A 20549-nucleotide genomic window follows, 5' to 3' on the forward strand; every position below is an offset into this window, starting at 1 on the left:
GCACGACGGCATTTTGAGGTCATTTCCCAGGTCTACACTAGGAAAGCGTCGAGCGCCTATTTCCGTTTCGCTTTCGCTAATCACGTTTCGGGGGTCACTAATTTCCTTTGAGATACAAATCGTCGTCTTGAAAGGGCAGCTATGAAGTTTTGGCAACGCGGACAGCAAGATGGGACGAAAGTAAAAGCTGCCTTGCAACTATGTGAAGGAATGTCGACGTCACCAGGTGATCGTGGTATATATATGTTATTGTCAACTATAGCTCTCGCGCGTATAGCAGTAAACGTTTTCGCGAGGCAGCTTTTCATTCTTCTTCATCACTTCATCATCAGAATATATATGTTGTTGTTCTTGTGAGCGTATGTCATAAAAAATGTCAAATGTAAAAAATAAAGGACGAAAGACTCCGAATCTTTGCACTATAATAAACTCCGAAATACACCCTTTGATAATGCAAAAATAAACTCTGAAACACAAAACCCTAACCATAGGCAAGTGTACCACTCTACCTCCTTTGTATACTTTGGTACATGCACCATGTACCGTAAGAGTCGATTGGGCCAGTCACGCGAACATGGATTCTTGTAAGGTGGCGGTAAACCTTTCAGCGCCATCTGAAACCAACGTAAAAAATGTGTTGACGAGAAAGCATTGACAGTGTCAACAATACAGGGTGTCCCTGCTAGCATGCACCAAGATATCAAAAACGATGTAGTGCTCTTGGCGAATGAAACAAACTGGATGTGGCTTATAGTTGTCGCCAGTATTTGGTCATCGTGCTTAATTAATTGTCTAATTAATAAAAAATAATTAATAGAATTAATAGAATAGAACGCGTACCCCAATCCAGTCTAAGCTTTCTAGCGAAATAGCTTTACGTAGGCAATGTTATCTATTATTATTATTAGAATATCCAAAGCTTGGGACAAACTGTATAATAGTAGCACAGCTAACCGGCTATGAAAAAGGTGAAGGTTCAACTTGCAGTACCGTCGATATACTCGATGTCATGTGGGCCACCCCCTGGCAACCTGTTCGGTAACCTGGGGCGCTGTGTTCATTAATCTGTACTGAGGAACTTCTTTAATTATGAAAGACAGAAGTCCTTAACAATAACAACATCAGCTCCTTTTTGGCTGCTGTTTTTGAGGCACCGTTGCCATCTTCATAAAGTATATCGGGCCAATATAACGCTAGGAAACGGACCAGGGAATAAAAGCGGATTTGGTTGTCATTTTTGTTGCTTCGCAAGAATCGCACTTTCGCCCTTGCCCTTCAATGCGAGGGAGGAGGAAAGAGATGCGTCCACTACATGTCCAGTGATATAGTGCATATTTAGTATTATACCACGGTAAGTCCGATGTAGGTGATCATATTCGCTGCCACGTATACGGCGTCTGCAGAGGAAACAGCAGTTGTTCCGTGCTCGTGAACCATGATCACGAAACCCGGTTCTCGGGAGATAGGCAAGTATTCTTCAACCTCGGTGTCCAGAGTCAGCACCAGACCTGTTTCATGAGTAGTTTGGTAACAGCGTGAGAATATGTCTCACTCTATGCCAGCGTATTGAACACTGAGATGAAATCCAGCGCTCTCTCGTTCTATCTTATGAAGCGGTTGTGTTCTTCGAGAAGGCGACAGCCAAGCCAAGAGAAGTCAAGGCGGACTCAATATCCCGCAGAAATAGCGAGGTCATACACTCTTAAAAATGAACTTCACCCCATAGAACTCTCCCAGCCAACCATCATCCCTAATGACAACGTTCTCGCCCCTGATTTGTTGAAAACGGGAGGCGGAGCCTATTTTGTGGCTATTATGCACGGCACAGAATAGGCTCCACCTCTTGTTTTCAACAAATCAGGGGCGAGAACGTTGTCATTCGGGATTATGGTTCGCTCTAAAAACTGAACTTCACCGCATAGCACGCTGTGCGCCAACCATTGCCACGAATGATAGGGTTATCGCTTCTGATTGGAGGAGAGAGGAAGGCGTACGCCTTTTTGTGTCAATTATCATATATCCAAATTGACACAAAAAGGCGTACGCCTCCCCCTCTCCTCGAATCAGAAGCGATAACCCTATCATTCGTGGTAATGGTTGGCGCATAGCGTGCTATGCGGTGAAGTTCAGTTTTTAGAGCGAACCATAATCCCGAATGACAACGTTGAGTTGAATGAAGTTCAGTTTTTAGAGTGTTGGCTAGGAGCGTGCTATGTGGTGAAGTTCATTTCTAGAGAGTACATTTGGGCAAAGCCTCGTTTTTGCCGCGTTAATTCGATACATTCGCGATAAGGTCGCGCGTTAACAAAGAGTCACCATGCACCGTGTTCCGGATGGTCGGAGTGCGTAACGGTCAAGAAGGGGCTATCAGGCTCAGCATCACAGTTGAAACAGTAGCAGCAGCCGGATGTCGTTGGAACTTCCATGAAATACCTGGGAGGTGCCCAGAAAGAAAATTTGTAATTAGAAACGAACCCGAGACAGTGGAAAAGGGAGAGAAGCAAGCAGGTTTGAAACACTGCAACACTTTAATGCCAACGAGGACAACTTCCTGAGAGTGGATCAGGGGTATTATTATTTTTTGTATTTATTAATACCGTGGGCCCTACCGGGCCGTTACAGGAGAGCCACATGTTCAATTATGCAACAAAGCACACACAAATAACATGAGAGAACTGATGCTCTGAGGCTGGAACAACATAGAAGGGACAAATACATACAAAGTCTCACTTTGCCTAAGAAATTAACGATGAAAGATGAAAGTCACTGAAAAGGTTAGCCAGCTGTAGGAGTCGAACCCACATCTTCTGGATTGCCGGTCCAGGGCTCTACCAATTGAGCTAAGCTAACACTTTTTTTTTTCAAGAACGGTTTATTTCACACTGTTACAGTTCAAGACGTAGATGTTATTTACAATGCAAGATGCGGTATGTGATTAAGAGGGATGACACAAGAATACATGCTTGAGATGAAGTATGTACAAAAGTGTGAGTGTGATTTGAGGACCAGGGTCAGTCCATTGATACTCCGTGGGGCTTGACAGAACAAGCTCAAGTACTTTGAGCCAGATAGGCTCCTCCGTACTACCTAGCAAAATAAGTACGTCTCACGGGTGCTCGCCGCCTGGACGGATCGGGAGGTACCGAATAGCCCGAGCTAAGCTAACACGCCTTCTCAGCGACTTCCAGGGTGCGTCATCTCAAGGGACAAACCAGCCACTCTCTCTCACTCATCCTCCTTTAACTGTTACAATTTTGCTCACTCATACACACATTCATACGACGGGATCGACGCAAGCGGCAAATAACATATCAGCACATCGAGGAAAGGCTTTAAACGTCTAGACACACAATTCTTCCCAATATTACCACCATGCTACACAACACTTTCGAACAGCCGAGTAAACACAGTGTCGTTACATACATCACCAAGCAAAGGAACTGGCAACCGGTTCCACTCCTCCGGCGTTCTCACAAAGAAAGATAACTTGAATACGTCTACTCTACTCTGATATGGCTTTAATGTATGCTGATGAGCCGACCGTAACGGTCTTTCTTGTAGCTTTGGAGACATATAGCGAGTAGCATCAACACCCAGCTGACCAGTATAAATCGCATAAAACATTCGATTTAGTTTCCTAAGTTTCTCGAGGGTATCAAGGTTTGCACGATTTCTCAACCAAGTTACGGATGTAAGCCTACTGTATGCAGAAAATATAAATCTTAACGCCTTATTTTGTACGCTTTCTAATTTATGAATGTGCTTTTTTTGTGTGTGGATCCCACACGTTGCTGCCATATTCTAACGACGGTCTAAGTATTGACGCGTACGCCAATAATTTAACATTAAAAGACGAGTTAGAGAGCTTTCGCTTTAACATAAATAACTTGCGCATTGCAGATGAACAAATAGCGTCAACGTGACTTCCCCAGTTCATTCTACTTGTAATTGTTACCCCCAAATACTTAAACGCCAATACTTCATTTAAACAAGTTTCTGGGGTCCCATACCGAAACGAGAGATGTGAGCTTTGCTTTAAAGTAATATCGCAATAGGAACTTTTACTAAAATTAATATTCATATCCCCAGTATTACACCAACTGACGATGGATAGGAAGGCAGCATTGAGCTTTTCCTGATCACTTTTGGTTTCAACTGGACAACAATTAAACAATCGTCAGCAAATAGCTTCAGTTGGATAGGTTCCAAAATGCAATCATCCATATCGTTTACATATAACAAAAATAATAATGGGCCTAGCACTGACCCCTGTGGTACCCCTGAATAAACTGAAAGAACGCCAGAGAAGTGGGAATCAACATTCACATATTGTGTACACTTGCTCAAATACGAGTACAACCAATGCAGTAAAGTATCACTAAACCCGTAGCAACGTAATTTTTGCAAGAGTTTGCGGTGCTGAACCTTGTCAAACGCTTTTTGCAGGTCAATAGATATAACATCAGTTTTTCCCTTACGATTTATAGTGCCACAGAGATCATGAACTGTCTCCACAAGTTGTGTGACAGTGGATCGTTTTTTACGAAACCCATGTTGATGCTTATAAATCAGTTGGTGTTTTTCAAGAAAAGCGGACGCGTGTTTATATACCAAGTGCTCCAGCATTTTACAACAAATGCTGGTCAAAGATATAGGACGAAAATTTGTAAGATCAGCCCTGGATCCGGATTTGTGCAGTGGGATAACACATGCAACCAGTCAGTCATCGGGGACCACTCCAGTTTTTGACTTATAAAATATGGGTGTAAGAAAGTAAGACATCCATTCAGCGTACTTTTTAAGAAAAGCGTTAAGTATGTGATCAGGCCCTACACTCTTAAAAATGAACTTCACCGCATAGCACGCTCCTAGCCAACCATCATCTCAGATGATATCGTTATCTGCCCTGATTTGTTGAAAACGGGGGGCGTACGCCTTTTCTGTGACACTTATGCTGTTCATAATTGTCACAAAAAAGGCGTACGCCCCCCGTTTTCAACAAATCAGGGCAGATAACGATATCATTTGAGATGATTGTTGGCTAGGAGTGTGCTGTGTGGTGAAGTTTATTTTTAAGAGTGTACAGCCTTCTTTGTATCCAAGTTTAATAATAAATTCAAGACACCCTCGCGGGAAACTATTAACTCATCCATTACTACATCGATCTTTGGAGTTAGATCTTGACTGCATCGGCCAACATCACGATTAAAGACACTTCGAAAATAAGAGTTAAATTCGTCAGCGATGCTAGTCTTCTCAGATATGGACTTTCAATTGAGTATCATACACTGAGTTTCCCTTTTTAAGTAATTCCAAAACTTACTTGGAGAATCCTTTATGAACGCTGTTAGGGTGACGTTGTGAAATCTATCCTTGGCTTCACCAAGCTCTTTCTTTAACTGGTAACACAATTGCGAGACCTTTGGTTTGTCAACAGATTTATGTTTTCGCAATCTAGCTATTCGACATTTCAACTGAATGATGCTTCTCGTTATCCAGGGCGACTTCCTATTAACTCTCTTACGTCTCGTGGGAACGAATTTCGATAAGCAGTGCTCAATGATATTACGAAAGAATAGCCAAAGGTCATTTACATCTATGTTTGCATCTAACTCCGTGAAGTCTGAAAATTTGTGTTCTAAATAATCCGTAACACCGACATCGTCACAATTACCAAAGTCAAACACATTTTTCCACCTAGGAATGGCATAAGCTACACGTTGTTCAAAGCTAAAATTCAGAACAACCAACTTATGATCGGATATCCCGTCAACAATATCTACCTCGCAGGTGAGATCCTGGGGAATAAACGCTAAATCTAATATACTACTCGATGACGAAGTAACTCGTGTTGGCTTGTCTATCACTTGTTTTAGATTTAAACGAAGAGCGAAATCAATCAATGACTCTGAATTTTGTGTTTCAATTGAGCCTTCTACAAAGGTACCCCAGTTGATGGACGGCAAATTAAAATCACCCAGCAGCAACAATCGAGTCCTCTGCGTGGAAATTTTAATAATATATTCCATCATACTCTGAAGGAAGGATGGCGCAGCACTCGGTGGTCTGTACACAACTCCAACGGTAAAGACTAAACCACAAACGGTGACTTTGCACCATACTGCTTCATCGGCAGGCTGGTCACTCATCAAAATACATTCTATATTTGATTTATAAATGAGAGCAACACCGCCGCCCCTTCCTTCTCTATCACGTCGCACAATTCTATAACCTGGAGGCACAATATCGTCGTCCGGGATGTCCTTCGTCAACCACGTTTCAGTAAGAGCCACCAACAATGGGTCATAACTGAGCAGTAACCCTTCTAACGCTAACACTTTATTGACTATGCTCCTCGCATTACAACTAAGAACGCAGTAACAGCAAAGTCAATCGCTTGTTCTATTTACATTACTCTGACTGCCAGATACCGGAACACGACAACTCGTTTTGTCATCCCATTCATAGATATTATCATTCAATCTCAGTTTATCATGTACCAACCTGGCTTTCATTCCATTTTGCCTCTCGGACGAACAACTCTGCCACAAAAGCCGCCTTTTACGAATAGTGTGGCGAGAATAATCGTGGCTTATTGAAATTTCAGTGCCTGCATTTCAGTTTCAGTTTCAGTTTACTTGCGTTCGACACCATCACCATCCTCTCATTTTTCCCCAATAGCAATGGGGTAGCATTCTGCTCAATGAGCGGAAGTCATCCCCATATCATCGTCATCATGTATTTGTCTCTCTTGCGTTCGACAAAACAGACATTTTTTTCTTTGTAGTCATAAAGTTTCATTATCACTGGCCTTGCCTTTCCTTGCGTTTTCCGCCCAACACGGTGAATTCTCTCGATGCTTGTCACAAGGACATCAAGCCTCTTTGAGAATGTATCGTCCATCACAATTTTCTGTAGGTCGTCCGACGACTCATCTTCTGGTATGCCAAATACAATCAGGTTATTTCGTCTACTACGTTCCTCTAAATCAACAACCTTAGCTTGCATATTTTCCAACTCATGCTTAAGCTGCCCAACGGTCGTCTGAAGGTCATCAATTTTCATAGTGCACTCGGATAAGACCACGAAGGAAGTTTCCAATTTATGAAATCTAGCTCCCATCTCAGTTGTAGTTTGTTGAAGCATGTCTCGCACTACTCTAATTTCACTACTTGATTTTGCCTGAGCTTCTTTGATTTCTCGCAGGGTGCACTCTTAAAAATTAACTTCACCGCATAGCACGCTCCTAGCCAACCATCATCTCGAATGATATCGTTATCTGCCCTGATTTGCTGAAAACGGGGGCGTACGCCATTTTTGTGACAATTATGAACAGCATAAGTGTCACAAAAAAGGCGTACGCCTACCGTTTTGAAGCGATATCATTCGAGTTGATGGTTGGCTAGGAGCATGCTATGCGGTGAAGTTCATTTTTATGAGTACGTGAGGCCGACAACGGCAAGCCCTTTCAACATCACCACCACCACCATCATTTTTATGAGTGTGCTTTTCATAGATTTCTCCATTTCCTCTTGTTTAGATATTAGTAATTGTACTAATTCTTCCGTAGTCGAACCAGGGTTTTCTTCTATATCCCCTGACATTAACACGTGGCATATCTGGCTCCACAAGTCTATCGTATCAACACACAAACCACTTGGGCACGGCAACACCACCAATAACAGGATGTCACTTTTATAACCATATGTAAAGCGTTTACCACCAACCTGCACGGTGAACAGAAGAATGTTTAACTTCATGCTCGAAGGCGTGCCACCGTGCCCTCTGAGGGATGTCTTCCGCTTTTATATCTGTAGGCGCTACGGGTAGACTAAACCCACATTTGCACCTTTACCCCTATATAGTTGCTGGGTGCCTATAGGTTGCTGTGTTTGAATTATTGTTGTCTGTTCTCTCTGTCTCTAGTTTCTTTCTAGTTAGGACGTATTATCTCGCCCGCGCCCTTCACCTCCTGACACATCAGCTTTCTTAGTGACAACCATCTCTGAGCGCATTGTCAAAATGAAATTTTGAACGAAAGAAGCGTGATGTCTCCATGGTGATATTCGAGCTGTGATCATTGGTATTGCGCAGGAACACATGTGGTTTATCGTGCAACACGTAGTAGCTAAAGACGAAACATTTATGAAGGCTACTTTAACGCTACTTTAAAGAAGCACAGAAAGCACTTCAGCCCTTTTTTAAACCAAGCCGTTAACCTGCCTAATAAAGGTGCTATGAACTGTACCATGCGAGCCCGCCGACTGTGTCGGCTCCAAACAGCGATTTCAACGTGTTGTCTGTGACACTTTTGTATAGGTGAATTTGATAGGTGCGTATCTTCGGCACATAGCATGCTCCTAGCCAACCATCTTCCTGAATGACAACGTTCTCGCCCATGATTTGTTGATAACGAGAGGCGAAGCCTATTATGTATCTATTATGCGCGGCTACAAGGTGGTGGTGGTGGTGGTGGTGATATGGCTTGCCGTTGTCGGCCTCACGTATGTGGGCAACGTCACGACTCACGCCCTGGGGAAATGTGGCGGCTACAAAATGGGCTACGCCTCCCGTTTTCAACAAATCAGGGGCGAGAACGTTGTCGTTCGGGATGATGGTTGGCTAGGAGCGTGCCATGTAGTGAAGTTCATCTTGAAGAGGGTAAAGCAGAACGTTATGTGTACCTCCGCGTAGGCATCTGATTGGGTGCTACAATTCTTCAGATGACGTCACGATGGATAGAGGTATCTGGACGGCGGTGCGTGTACTCGCCCGAATACGAAAGAGAGTGCGTTTTTGTATTAACGCTGCACAAGTTATGAAAGAGAAGAATTGAACAATAGATTGGGTAAATAGAATTACGAAGCGTAGAAGAACAATATTACATCTATTAAACCCGTAACTAAATACATGCAGATACGACTTCTTACCTCCTTTAAAATCCACTATACGAAGTGATTCATTCTACAGGTGCGTAAATATCGCAGAATTCGATTCCAAAAATCGCGACCGTGCGCAGCGGTGGCAATGCCCGCAACTACACTCTGAAAAATGAACTTCACTACATAGCACGCTCCTAGCCAACCATCATCCCGAATGACAACGTTCTCACCCCTGATTTGTTGAAAACGGGAAAACGTGCTATGTGGTGAAGTTCATTTCTAAGAGTGTAGCCGCCCGCATCACTTTGACGTCATTGTCGTACAGCCCACTGATTGGTTTAGAAAAAAGTCGTCTGCTACACAGGGAGAACTGGGAAAGAAACGAAAAAAATAAAAGCGGAAAGCCCTGGTCCCGACTGGAACGTGGTCACCCAACCGTAATTACATCATCGGTGACGTTTCCTTCCTCCTCCTTTTCCTCCTCCTCCTCCTCGTCGTTTCACCGTGCAGTTCGGGCTGAGCGGGAACGCGCGCGTCGATGTTTGGATGCCTTTTTTAAAGAAAAATTATGCATACAGAAAGAATTTTGTGTTACTTGTCAAGCCAAGTCAGGTCCTTTCATAACGATTAGACCACCACAGGAAGTTGGGGCCCTATCTTTGCAGAACAGACGTTTTTAGGCATTCATTTTTTTCCAGAACTATATATGATTGGAACTACAATGTGCAGTAAAGTTCACCGACTTGACCTCTCTCCTCCTTCATACTCTTGCAAGAAAAAGGGATTTTACTTTCAGTAATGTAATGAGTACCGAGCGGGTTTGTGGAATCTGTATCGGCAGTGAAATTCATCGATTTGGTTAGGTTTCGGCAGTTAAGTTCGTTGATTTCGGTTAGGTTTTCCAGTTTTGACGCGTACGATATGCTTTCTCTCCTTTGTAACGAATTATAGTCTTATATGGTCAACGATGATTGTGTAGTGCAGTGAAACCAGTGATTGTTGTAATGTTATGTACATTTTCAGTTATTTTTCGTTTTGTACCCCGCTACTCTATGCGGCAAGGCGATGTAACGTAACGAGCATAAATAAATAATGCGTCAGAAACAGAAGATCTTTGAGATGGCATTCTGGGCTCCTTTAAACTCGGAATGTAATTGGGTGTACCTTGGGTACGCAAAATTCCATCGGGTTGGTACCTCGGTGATAGAAGTATAGACAGTGCACTTGCATAACAGAAAGCGTACGTGTGTATATAGCCACACATACCGCTTGTCCCGACAGTCATGGTGTTCAAATTCGCAGCCCACAAGCATGTCCTCCAACTGGTGGCTCATCCTGGACGACTCCTCGGAACACTTTTCTGTCTCGCCTTTGGAGAGAGACATCATTAAAGTGTGGCTCAGATTCTTTCTGTAAGTCAAGTTCAAGTCCTCAGCCTGTAACGAAACGTATCTTGGCTTGAAATAATAACCGTATTACTATCACGTCTCCTGCTTTCATGAATCATTCAGTTTATCATTTTTAATTGACGTTCATGAACACGGTACTGTGTTTAAAGATGTTTGATCTGTGATACTGAAGACAATAGAAATCTCGATTGAATTGAGACAGCGGCCTCCAACATCCAGGGATCAGTCAACAGACGTCAAGGGTAAAAAGATGTATGGGAGACTGGCCCATCGAACATCGACAGACCGCGCGACGTCAACCCATATATCCTAGAGATTTTTTAGACCCGTTTTGTTAATTACTCTGGAGTGTTCCACGATAACTACACTCTTAAAAATGATCTTCACCGCATAGCACGCTCCTAGCCAACCATCACCCCGAATGACAACGTTCTCGCCCTAGATTTGTTGAAAACGGGAGGAGGAGCCTATTTTGTGCCATTATATGCACGCCACAAAATAGGCTCCTCCTCCCGTTTTCAACAAATCAGGGGCGAGAACGTTGTCATTCGCCATGGTGGTTGGCTAGGAGCGTGCTATGTGGTGAAATTCATTTTTAAGAGTGTAGGGCCTACGCTAAAAACAGAGCTTCACCGCATAGCGCGCTCCTATAGACAACCGTCATCCCAAACGACAACGTTCTCTCCCATGATTTGAGGAAAACTGGGAGCAAATTACGTGCAAATTACGAACTGCATAATGCCACAAAAATGGCGTACGCCCCCGGTTATCGACAAATCAGGGGAAAGAATGATGTCACTCGGTATATGACGGTTGGCTAGGAGCGTACTATGTGGTGAAGATCTGTCTTTAGAATGTGACGGGAGGGCATCACGTTCTGACGCAATACGCACAGCTCATTTCCCAACACCCCATCCTCTGAGGAAAACCCAGGAAAAACCCCTGACAGCACAGCCGGCACCAGGATTTGAACCCGTGTACCTCCCAGTCTCGACGTGACATGAACCAACACGCAAGCCACGCGACCTGGTGACACTTAGAAGAAACTCCTGCTTCTTCTATTGCACGTTACTTTCGCCCCATGGTGGATATCTATTTGTATACTTACCGCAGGACTGCATGCCTGGGAAGTCAGGTTAAAATCGACCAAAGTCCAGGAATTCTCTTTGCAGAGTTGATTCTTTCTCCACGGATTGGAGTTGCAGATTGTGACGTCGGGGAAACTCATGGAGCTATTGGAGAGCCTTTGAAATGTAGCCGTAACGTCGTACTCCAAGTATTCCACGATGATGCAGCCGCAGCCAATCGTGGCCACACCACCCAAGAGTAACATCACCAGGATCCACACCAACTTTCGTACCCTGGATGTATCCGGGTCGCAGAGTATTCCCAGACCGAAGATGGGAGGGGATTTACGAACTGCTTGGCAGTACGTGGAGTACAGCAATCTGAGATACTCGGTTGTCGTCGATCTTTCTTTAGCACCTTCTTCGCGCTTCCAGCGGTCCATTCTGCAGGACAGGCTTATGCGTACAGGCTGCTATAAGAAATTTGGGGAAATCGGCGAATCTGAAAACGTTGGAAGTTTAGGGTTCGTGAGCTCGAAATAAAACAAAAATCAAGTGGCGTTACTCTAATGAACACGATGGAAATTGATGTTCTGAGGCTGGAACATAGAAGAGAGGACAACACACAAAGCCTCAAGTGCCTAAGAACAATGAAAGAAGGAAGTCACTGAAAATGCTAGCCATGGCTGCAGGACTCGGACACACATCGCGTGGCTTGTCCCTCAAATGACGCAACCTTGGAAGTTGCTGGGGAAGTGTGTTAGCTTAGCTCAATTGCTAGAGCCCTGGACCGGCAATCCAGAAGATGTGGGTTCGAAATCCTGAAGCTGGCTAACCCTTTTCAATTACTTCCTTCTTTCTTCGTCACCCTGATGCTGCGAGACATCCGCTGATACACTCTTAAAAATGAGTTTCACCGCATAGCACGCTCCTAGCCAACCATCATCTCGAATGATATTGTTATCTGCCCTGATTTGTTGAAAACAGGAGGCGTACGCCTTTTTTGTGACACTTATGCTGGTCATAATTCTCACAAAAAAGGCGTACGCCCCCCGTTTTCAGCGAATCAGGTCAGATAACAAAATCATTCGAAATAATGGTTGGCTAGGAGCGTGCTATGCGGTGAAGTTCATTTTTAAGAGTGTACGTTAGTTATGGCCATGGGTAACAATTCCTCCGAGTCTGCACTCTTAAAACAAAGCTTCACCACATAGCACGCTGAAGGCCAACCACTGTACAAAGTGATATCTCTATCATTCTTGATTTGTGGAAAGCGTGAGGTGTACGCCTTTTTGTGACAATTAACATTTCTGCATAAGTGTCACAAAAAGGAGTCACTCGGGATGATGATTGCTTAGGAGCATGTTATGTGGTGAAGTGATGCGGCCAGGGATTTGCGCAGGAATTTGATGGAACGAGAAGAGTCGATTTAATGAGAGGGCTGTCAATGAGGAGCTGAGAAAAACACTGTCTGTGGCGGGGATGCAGGGAAAAATGGTCCCTGGTTGTGTGGCCGACAAAAAATGGGCCCGCAGGCGCCTACGCAGCCAAAAATACGGTAGCGTAGTTCGCGGATAGCTGATGAAACACACTCACAGCCAATCGAGTGTAATCATTCGCTCTCCGATCTTTTTTATTTCTGTTTTTTTACCTGTTTATGGAGAATATGTTTTTGGAAAGAATGCTTTTGTTGTCTTTTCCCATTCCTACTTAGGCTTCCAGGAGGAAGCCAGTAGTATTTCAAACAACACAATAAAATCTACATGACATTCAATGAGTAACATAAAAGCGATACCATTCGCTGAGTCAGACATGTACAAGATACTCAAAAATGTATTTAAGATAAGATAATAAATACTGACGTTAGAATGTAATTAAGATAGAGTATAAATACATGAAAATTAAAGTAATTAAGATAGAGTAAGAAATACTTCAATAAGTATTTGAAATACAATTAAGATACCATTTATCCTTAAACGCAAAAAGCCACCAGTCACTGGTCAATGCGTCAAGTCGCCGCTATGTGACATGAATCACCTATACCCCGCGTACTATGCAAGCTGTCCCGGTGTAATAGGAGTCATCTAAACACAAGTCCCAGAAAGGTGACAAAGAGATGTCACATAACTCAACTAAGCATATGTGACCCAGAACAAAGCAAACTTCTAGCAGGTCCCTGCTCGGCGAGGTCAGAATTCGGCATTACCGCGTCAGGGCACACATAATAGAACCCTCACTCGCCAAGGATTAGTACACACGGGGCAATATCTCTAAATGCAGACTTCCAAGGAGGGCCAATGTCCGGGTCAAGTCCAAGAGACTCAAGAAATTTCCACTGAACAAGCAAGAAAATGGAAAGACCAAACCAGAAAGTTTGAGAGGGAGATCCAAAATATGTAATTAGAGTATTGAGTAGAAAATACCATAAAATGTATTTTAAATAGAGTACAAGTACACAAAACAAAAAGTATTGAATAGAGTACCAAAATACCGCAAATTGTATTTAAAATACAGTATTTTAAATACAATACTCCAAATACGTACAAGTCTGGCTGAGCTGTCGATTGAACGAAGCGCTATAGGCTGTCGCACCCGACGTCGGCTGCTGCAGCCGAGCTGCATTCCATTCTTATGGCGCTTTCCTTCATTGTGTCCCGTCAACCACCCATGCAGTGGGCCATATACAGTGACTCCAAAACCGCCCTCCAAGCTCTGCAGTGCACCATGGGTTCGAGCTCCCTCGCTCCACTGGTGTGTGACGACCCTCAGGGAGTATTCGTGTGCTGTCACACAGACACATAACATCACCTTGCAGTGGATCCCAGGTCATTGTGGCGTCCCTGGGAATGAGGCTGCCGACCTTCTTGCGAGACGGGCTCATGTGGCACGTGGCGTACCGACGCACCCTACGTATTTCACCCAAGCGGACGCGAAGCAAGCAATTGGTACTCTTATGAGTCGTCTGTGCAGTGAACACTGGCGCAGAAGTGTCCCTTCTACGTCGTTCCTGCGCAAGGTGGACCCAGATCTCCGTTTTCATACGGCGTCAGCGCTTCCTCGACCCATCACGTCGCTCATCTACAGGCTTCGCCTCAACGTGCCATACAGTGGACGACTTTTGTTTAAGCTCGGCATGGTCCCGTCCCCCAACTGCGGTCTGTGTGATGTAGTTGAGGACGTGGATCATATACTCCAAGACTGCCCGAGGTACAGTGCACACCGTTGCACCCTTGCGTCGTCCCTGTCCCGCCTGGATAATCGGCCATACTCCACCGAAAAGGTTCTTGGGTGCTGGCTAGCAAATCAGCTCATACCTGCCATGCGTGCCCTTGTGCAATTGAGCCTCTGTATGCAATAAGGGGATAAGTCGAAAAATCCCAAACTGAGAAAACTGCGAGTGAATATTTGGTAAAGCAATTGCAGATAAGTTTCCTCGAATAACGCAAATGCAAAATGTGTAACATGTATGCATGTGTCTACTCTACATGCATGTCCAATTCGCATCACTTCTGCGTGTGTGATTTAGCAGAAACTGAATTGAAATTGAATTGAAATTGAAATCCAGGAGCATGACATATCCCCTTTTCCTATATAACAACGCACGCGCCGGGCTTTCGTGCAGGAAGAAAACAGTTTTCACGAATCGGACTTTCATGTTGACGGCAGGATGGTCGAAGTTACCTTTGTGCAGTGGAGCAGCCTAGATCGTGATTATAGTATTGCTAAACGAGCACAATCTCGAACATAATGTTCTGCATGGCCAGCAAATCATGACTTATTAGCACAGTGCGCACGTTTTTCCGATTACAACGCTCAGTAGCCCTGCTGACACAGTCACGTGAGATAGGAAGAATATGTTTTTCGAATGGAAATCCAAGTTGATTTCCGCATCGTAGCAAAATTTAAGCTACACCATTTGTATGCGTGTGTAGAAAAGGAGCCGGATCTGGCTGTCCATCCCATGCATGCATTTCCCGTATCTTACCTTCCTGTAGCGAGTCAATAAATTGCTGTATGGTCCTAAATTTTATTTTGCAGGTACATACTTGTATGTAGCTGTCATTGCAACAAAAACACTAAAAAGGGGATAATTCGACTTATCCCCTTATTGCATAGAGAGGTTCAATTTCTCGTCTCGACGGGCCTGTCTGACACATTGTGACGCTCTTTGTTTTTGTGCATTGAGATTTCGTTTTTGGTGCCAAGCTAGGTGGGGACGTTCGCATTTATTCTGTTTCCATTCCGTTTCAAAGCGTCGAGTTTTGTGTAGTTTCCCTTTCTTTTCTTAATAACGTGTCCTGGAGTAGCCAGCCCGGAGTGGCTCCAAACTAACATCTCATTTTTTTTTTCTTTTAAAAATCAGTCGATCAATCGATATCATTCGCTGCACTACCTCGCTAATGATATCGTTTCCTGGATGCTAGTATTTTTCTACTGTTCGTCGGACACGGGTTTTACGGTTGTCCCCTGCATCTTTTCTGTGTCGATGTTTATGGACAATAAAAGCTGTACACCCACTCGTTCATTGTTCCATTGCCCTTACAACTCCGCTTCCGCTGAAGCGGAGTTGTTAGCGGTTCATCGACTAAAGTACGCATAACTGCAAAATCTTTGTCCGACCGACAATAGGAAAATACTAGCATCCCATGTTGAATTGGTAACTACTCGTAGATCCGACTACATCCACGTACAGCGAGCGTGAAGTCGGAGCTTCAGGATAGTGGGCGTTTTATTTCATTGGTACGAATAAAGATGATGTAACGTGCCATTCCGCTCGCTACTCTGTAATACTTCCTTTTATAAAAGAATGCGGGTACCATTCTCCAACCTATCTGCAAGAAGTACGCAGAAAGTATAGCAGGACCTTGGAGAATCGCTTGCTAATCTTGTCGCGTTGTCTGCACTAAGAGAGAGAGAGATGGGAACAGAACAAACAAATGCAACCCGCACAACACAAGCGGTGCAGCGAACGTAAACGCTTTTATGTTCCTCATTGATGGCGTGCAGTTTTTATTGTTCATTCAGCTTACATTGTTCAAATCAGGAGGGCGAATGATACTACTTGATCAGCCATGATCCGTTTCATCAGCTGTCCACAACGACGCTCCTGTATTTTTGGGCGCACGGAACCCCGTGGGACCATTATTTACGCCACACGCAACCAGATATCATTTTTTCCGGGATCATTTTTTCCGGAACCCCTGGGGAGGTGGGGACCTATAACACTTTCCCCACCACCACCCCATGAAACAGAAAAACAGCCAGAAAAGCCAAACCAGCTGGAAAAAACCAGCAGACCCAGATATCACACGCACCCTAGACGGAATTCCAACACCCCATTGGGATGAAAATATTGCGCAAAAACCCCTGCCCTACTCTTTTGTGTCATTTCTTCTTGAACATCGAACATTCCGAGCTCGGTATCACCGGATATGACCAAGAGAAGGGTGGCTGTGATTCTTGTACCTGTTATACCCTCGGTTACTATCGAACGCGTCCAATAAACCACGGCGGATCGCTGGCACAGTTGCCGCGATTGCTGCGACGACGAAGGTAAGCCTCCTTGCGGCGGCTAACAAAGTTACACGACAAAACCGAAAGAAACGCTTGGAGGGAAGGCGGGCAGGTCAGTAGAAAGCAGGAACCCAGCATGCGGTACAAATAGAAACAGCGGGAGGCCCTTGACTTTTCTCTTGGAAGAAGCAACAAAAGCGAGGCTCTGGTGACAATATCCCTGAAGGCAGCGATGCTGAGATTCGAACCACGGAGCCCTCAATTTCCGGCACAGCCTCATTTCAATTACGAGAGCGAACGTCCGGGTGATTTCCTTTGGTCCCTGTTGTGGAGAGTGCCTCGGACCCCAGGAGTTATATGCTGCTCAGACAGAGAGGGTAGATAAGGACTACCAGGAGTGTCTCGTATATTGACAAGGATGACAATATGCCCTTATCTCCCGGCAAACATGCAGTTTCTTAAGTCATTCCCATCTACAGGGTGTTCCAAGATAAAAGTTCCGCATAATGGCCCGTAACGAAAGGAACAAGCTCCGGCCGGTCATTTTCAACGGCTCTAGACGTTTACTCATACGTGAGTGGTAGATACTGAAATCGTTTGTGATGGCCTGGAGATTCTGTATTAGGGGTCATGTCAGTACGAAAAAGCAGGGTGTCGAACCGAAACGTTTTTCGTTCCGGTTTTCGTTCCAGTTCTATCATAAACGGTCCGGTACCGGTCCTGCTCGGGAGCAACAAAAATAACGGTACATACCGGTTTTAACCGGTTCCGCTTCTGGTGGGCATATTCATTCCCAGAAAAAAAATCAATGTTGCAAAATGTAAACCCGTTTATACCGCATACATGGTGTTTAATATTAATAGGCAGCTGTGAAAGTGGTAGCTCCTGGTTCCTGTAGGTGACTGTCTGTTCAAATAGGCTTTCTCCTTTCTTGAAGCGCATGATACAGACGGACTTCTTTGTTGTGATGTCATACGTAAAGTACTTTCTTGTTGGATTGGTGCGATCGCGTCCCATCTGAATGCCTGTTGCTGCTTCCTCGCCAGTAAGCACTACCGCGCGAGTACGACGCAAATCGAGGAACACCTTCACTCACAAACGCGCTCGACGGCTCCGTTTTCTTTTCTTCGTGTCCTGTCCACAAAAGAGGGGCCACTTCGCACGCACTTGCCTCGCGGATACGTAAATGTATTCAACTTCGCTGCTCTCAAACAAGGGACACGTTGCGCGACATTACCGATAGAGAAGCAGTTTCGCAGCCCCCTTGGGTCGCTGTTTAGTTGAGGAGAGTTTGGGCAGATGAAATTAAAACGAACACTACGGCACATTGGTAGAGAGTCACAACCGGTCACATGTACATCTAAGTCTATGTGCGCGAACGATAAAACGTTAGAAAGGCAGCCTAAGGGTCATAGTATACCGACATGCCTTGCACCTTAACCGTAACCCTCGTAAAGTATCCATGACATGACTTCAGAACACACGACGACAGTTTCATTCGCCTACTCGTAGTCCAAACCGGCGAAGTTTTTGCTTGGACCGAAAACCGTTAAATAAATTTTTCGGTTCCCCTCCTGAGCGAAAAAAACGTAGCGGGTTCGAATCCGTTCCGGTTCGCACCAAAATAGCGGGGGTTTTTTTCGGTTTTCGGTTCCGGTTTTCGATTCGCTCCGACACCCTGCGAAAAAGTCAATTAGCCAAAAGTCTTAGTCACTGATTAACATTTTTCAGATTCCACGTACAGCAGTGTGCGGTTTTTTATGGCATTAAAAGAACATTGATTCTAGGAAAAAATCTACCCGGAAACAGCACCGCAAGCGATGCTGCCCCGAAGACCGTTGGATAGGCCACGTCTTCAAGGACACGGCCCACCCGGGGGCTGATCGCGTTATCATTTTTTTTTTTTTTTTAATTGCGTGTTAGCGCCGCGAAGCAACTGTGGCTATGAGCGGCGTACAGATGTGGACAGATGGAGAGAGGACAGCAGGAAGGAGTGGGGGGACAGGGGGATTAGTATGCGTCCTGGGCCGACTTCAGGGGGAACTGTGCCGACATTTGTCTGGAAAGTCTTCGGAAAACCCAGGGAAAACCTCAGACAGCACAGCCGGCGGTAGGATTCGAACCCACCACCTCCCAGTCTACAGCACGACCTTGGTTACCGCCAACGAGCGGACGCCTTAGCCCACTCGGCCATGCCGCTGGTGATCGCGTTATCAAGGGGCCCCTCTCCTGTATATGAGGGACCGGCTCCCATTTGCCTCCCTTCACCGCGTAAGCGGATTTGAAGGGAGATTGGTTATAATTGAAAGAAAATAGTCATCTCTTTTTTTCTTCTTTTTCTTTTTTTTTTACAAACAAATGTTGTCTTACCGTTCGAATTAAGCCCAAGGAGTTACGCCGTCTTGAGGAGGTGAGGGAGGAATATTTGATTAGCTGCTGTATGAGAAAAGAGAACCTACGATAAAATCAAAATAGGAAGACAATAAGCGCGCGTCTAGCTGCTTGTACCGGTCACAAATACAGAAGGAACTGCGGCTCTCGAAGAAAGCGGGTACAAATAACTGGCTGCGCACTTGTTTTCTCGTACTGCTGATGGGGTAGCATTCTGCTCAATGAGCGGAAGTCATCCCCATATCATCGGCATCATGTATTTCTCTCTCTCTCTCTCTCTCTCTCCCTCTCTCGTACTGCTGAAAGGGCTCGCCGTTGTCGGCCTTGCAGAGGTGAGCAACGTCACGAGCGCGACTAACGCTCTGGGGAACGTGCGTGTTGGGCCGACATCAGTGACGCACAACTATCGATAGCGCTATCGATGGTCATCTATCGTTAGTACTATCGATAATGGACTGTCGATAGTAAGAAAACTATCGATAGTGCTACCGACAGTCGGTTACCGGAAAAGTATCGGGGAGCAGATAAAAACAGAAAAAGAAAATGCCTCACTTCTATACAAGTTGTACAACTCAGAGCAGCTTTCCGTCCGACGCTGACCTTCAGACCAGTGTTGTACGTAACGCCGATACAAGTAACGCCGTTACAGTTATCGATACTTTTTTCGGTATCCGAGTGCGGATCGCGATAGTTTTTGTAAATCGGTATCGGAAGAGTGCTTTCGCTAGAAATTTATGGTAACGCGATATCCGTATCGTTACGGATACCGATACTTTTTAAGTGCACTACCCTTTCTTCGCGGGTCATGTTTCTTACTCTCATTCATTGTCACTGGCCCGCCTAGCGCTCTTCTTGATGAGCGTCTTCTTTCGCTGCTATAGCAGCGCATCATTCATGCATTACAGCTAAACGAAAATAACTTGTGTCGCACGTGATTCTGTTTACGTTGTCACTGTGCCAGTGCCAAAACGAAGTCGGGTCCGAACAACAACAACATATATATTGTGATGATGAAGTGGGGAGGTTTTCCACTCTAGGAGTGGAACGCTACCCCATAGCTAGGGGTCTAATATGAGTGGTGACAATGATCAGTGATGACGATGAGAGATGACGGGAATGATCGAAGTGGCGATGACGATGCTTGACGTGATCGTGGTGGTGGGAGTGTCCGAGGGCGCTGCTGGGGTCATAGTGAGTCCTTTAGGCCTGTCGCCTCAAAGAAGTCAACCACGTGACGTAAGGCCGTCCTGGAGTCGGCCGCGGTGTCCCAAGGGCCGAGGATGGTC

At 45.0% G+C, this 20549-nt stretch overlaps 1 protein-coding gene across 2 annotated transcripts in view; it reads right to left on the minus strand.

The window, feature by feature from the left end:
* LOC135394117 (acid-sensing ion channel 1B-like) overlaps positions 1-20549 on the minus strand; it is a 47531-nt gene that overhangs the window by 11966 nt on the left and 15016 nt on the right. The window contains exons 2-6 of one of the 2 annotated variants that reach the window (XM_064624635.1): positions 11400-11828; positions 10149-10318; positions 2324-2433; positions 1348-1508; positions 510-614 (exon numbers count right to left, since the gene is read on the minus strand). In XM_064624635.1, the coding sequence (XP_064480705.1) occupies positions 510-614; positions 1348-1508; positions 2324-2433; positions 10149-10318; positions 11400-11801 (948 nt within the window). In that variant the 5' untranslated portion in view covers positions 11802-11828. Of the gene's footprint in view, positions 1-509; positions 615-1347; positions 1509-2323; positions 2434-10148; positions 10319-11399; positions 11861-20549 lie in introns of both variants that reach the window. The other variant, XM_064624634.1, reaches the window with a different exon arrangement.

The sequence above is a fragment of the Ornithodoros turicata genome, chromosome 5 (assembly GCF_037126465.1).
Source record: "Ornithodoros turicata isolate Travis chromosome 5, ASM3712646v1, whole genome shotgun sequence".
Taxonomy (NCBI): Eukaryota; Metazoa; Arthropoda; class Arachnida; order Ixodida; family Argasidae; genus Ornithodoros; species Ornithodoros turicata.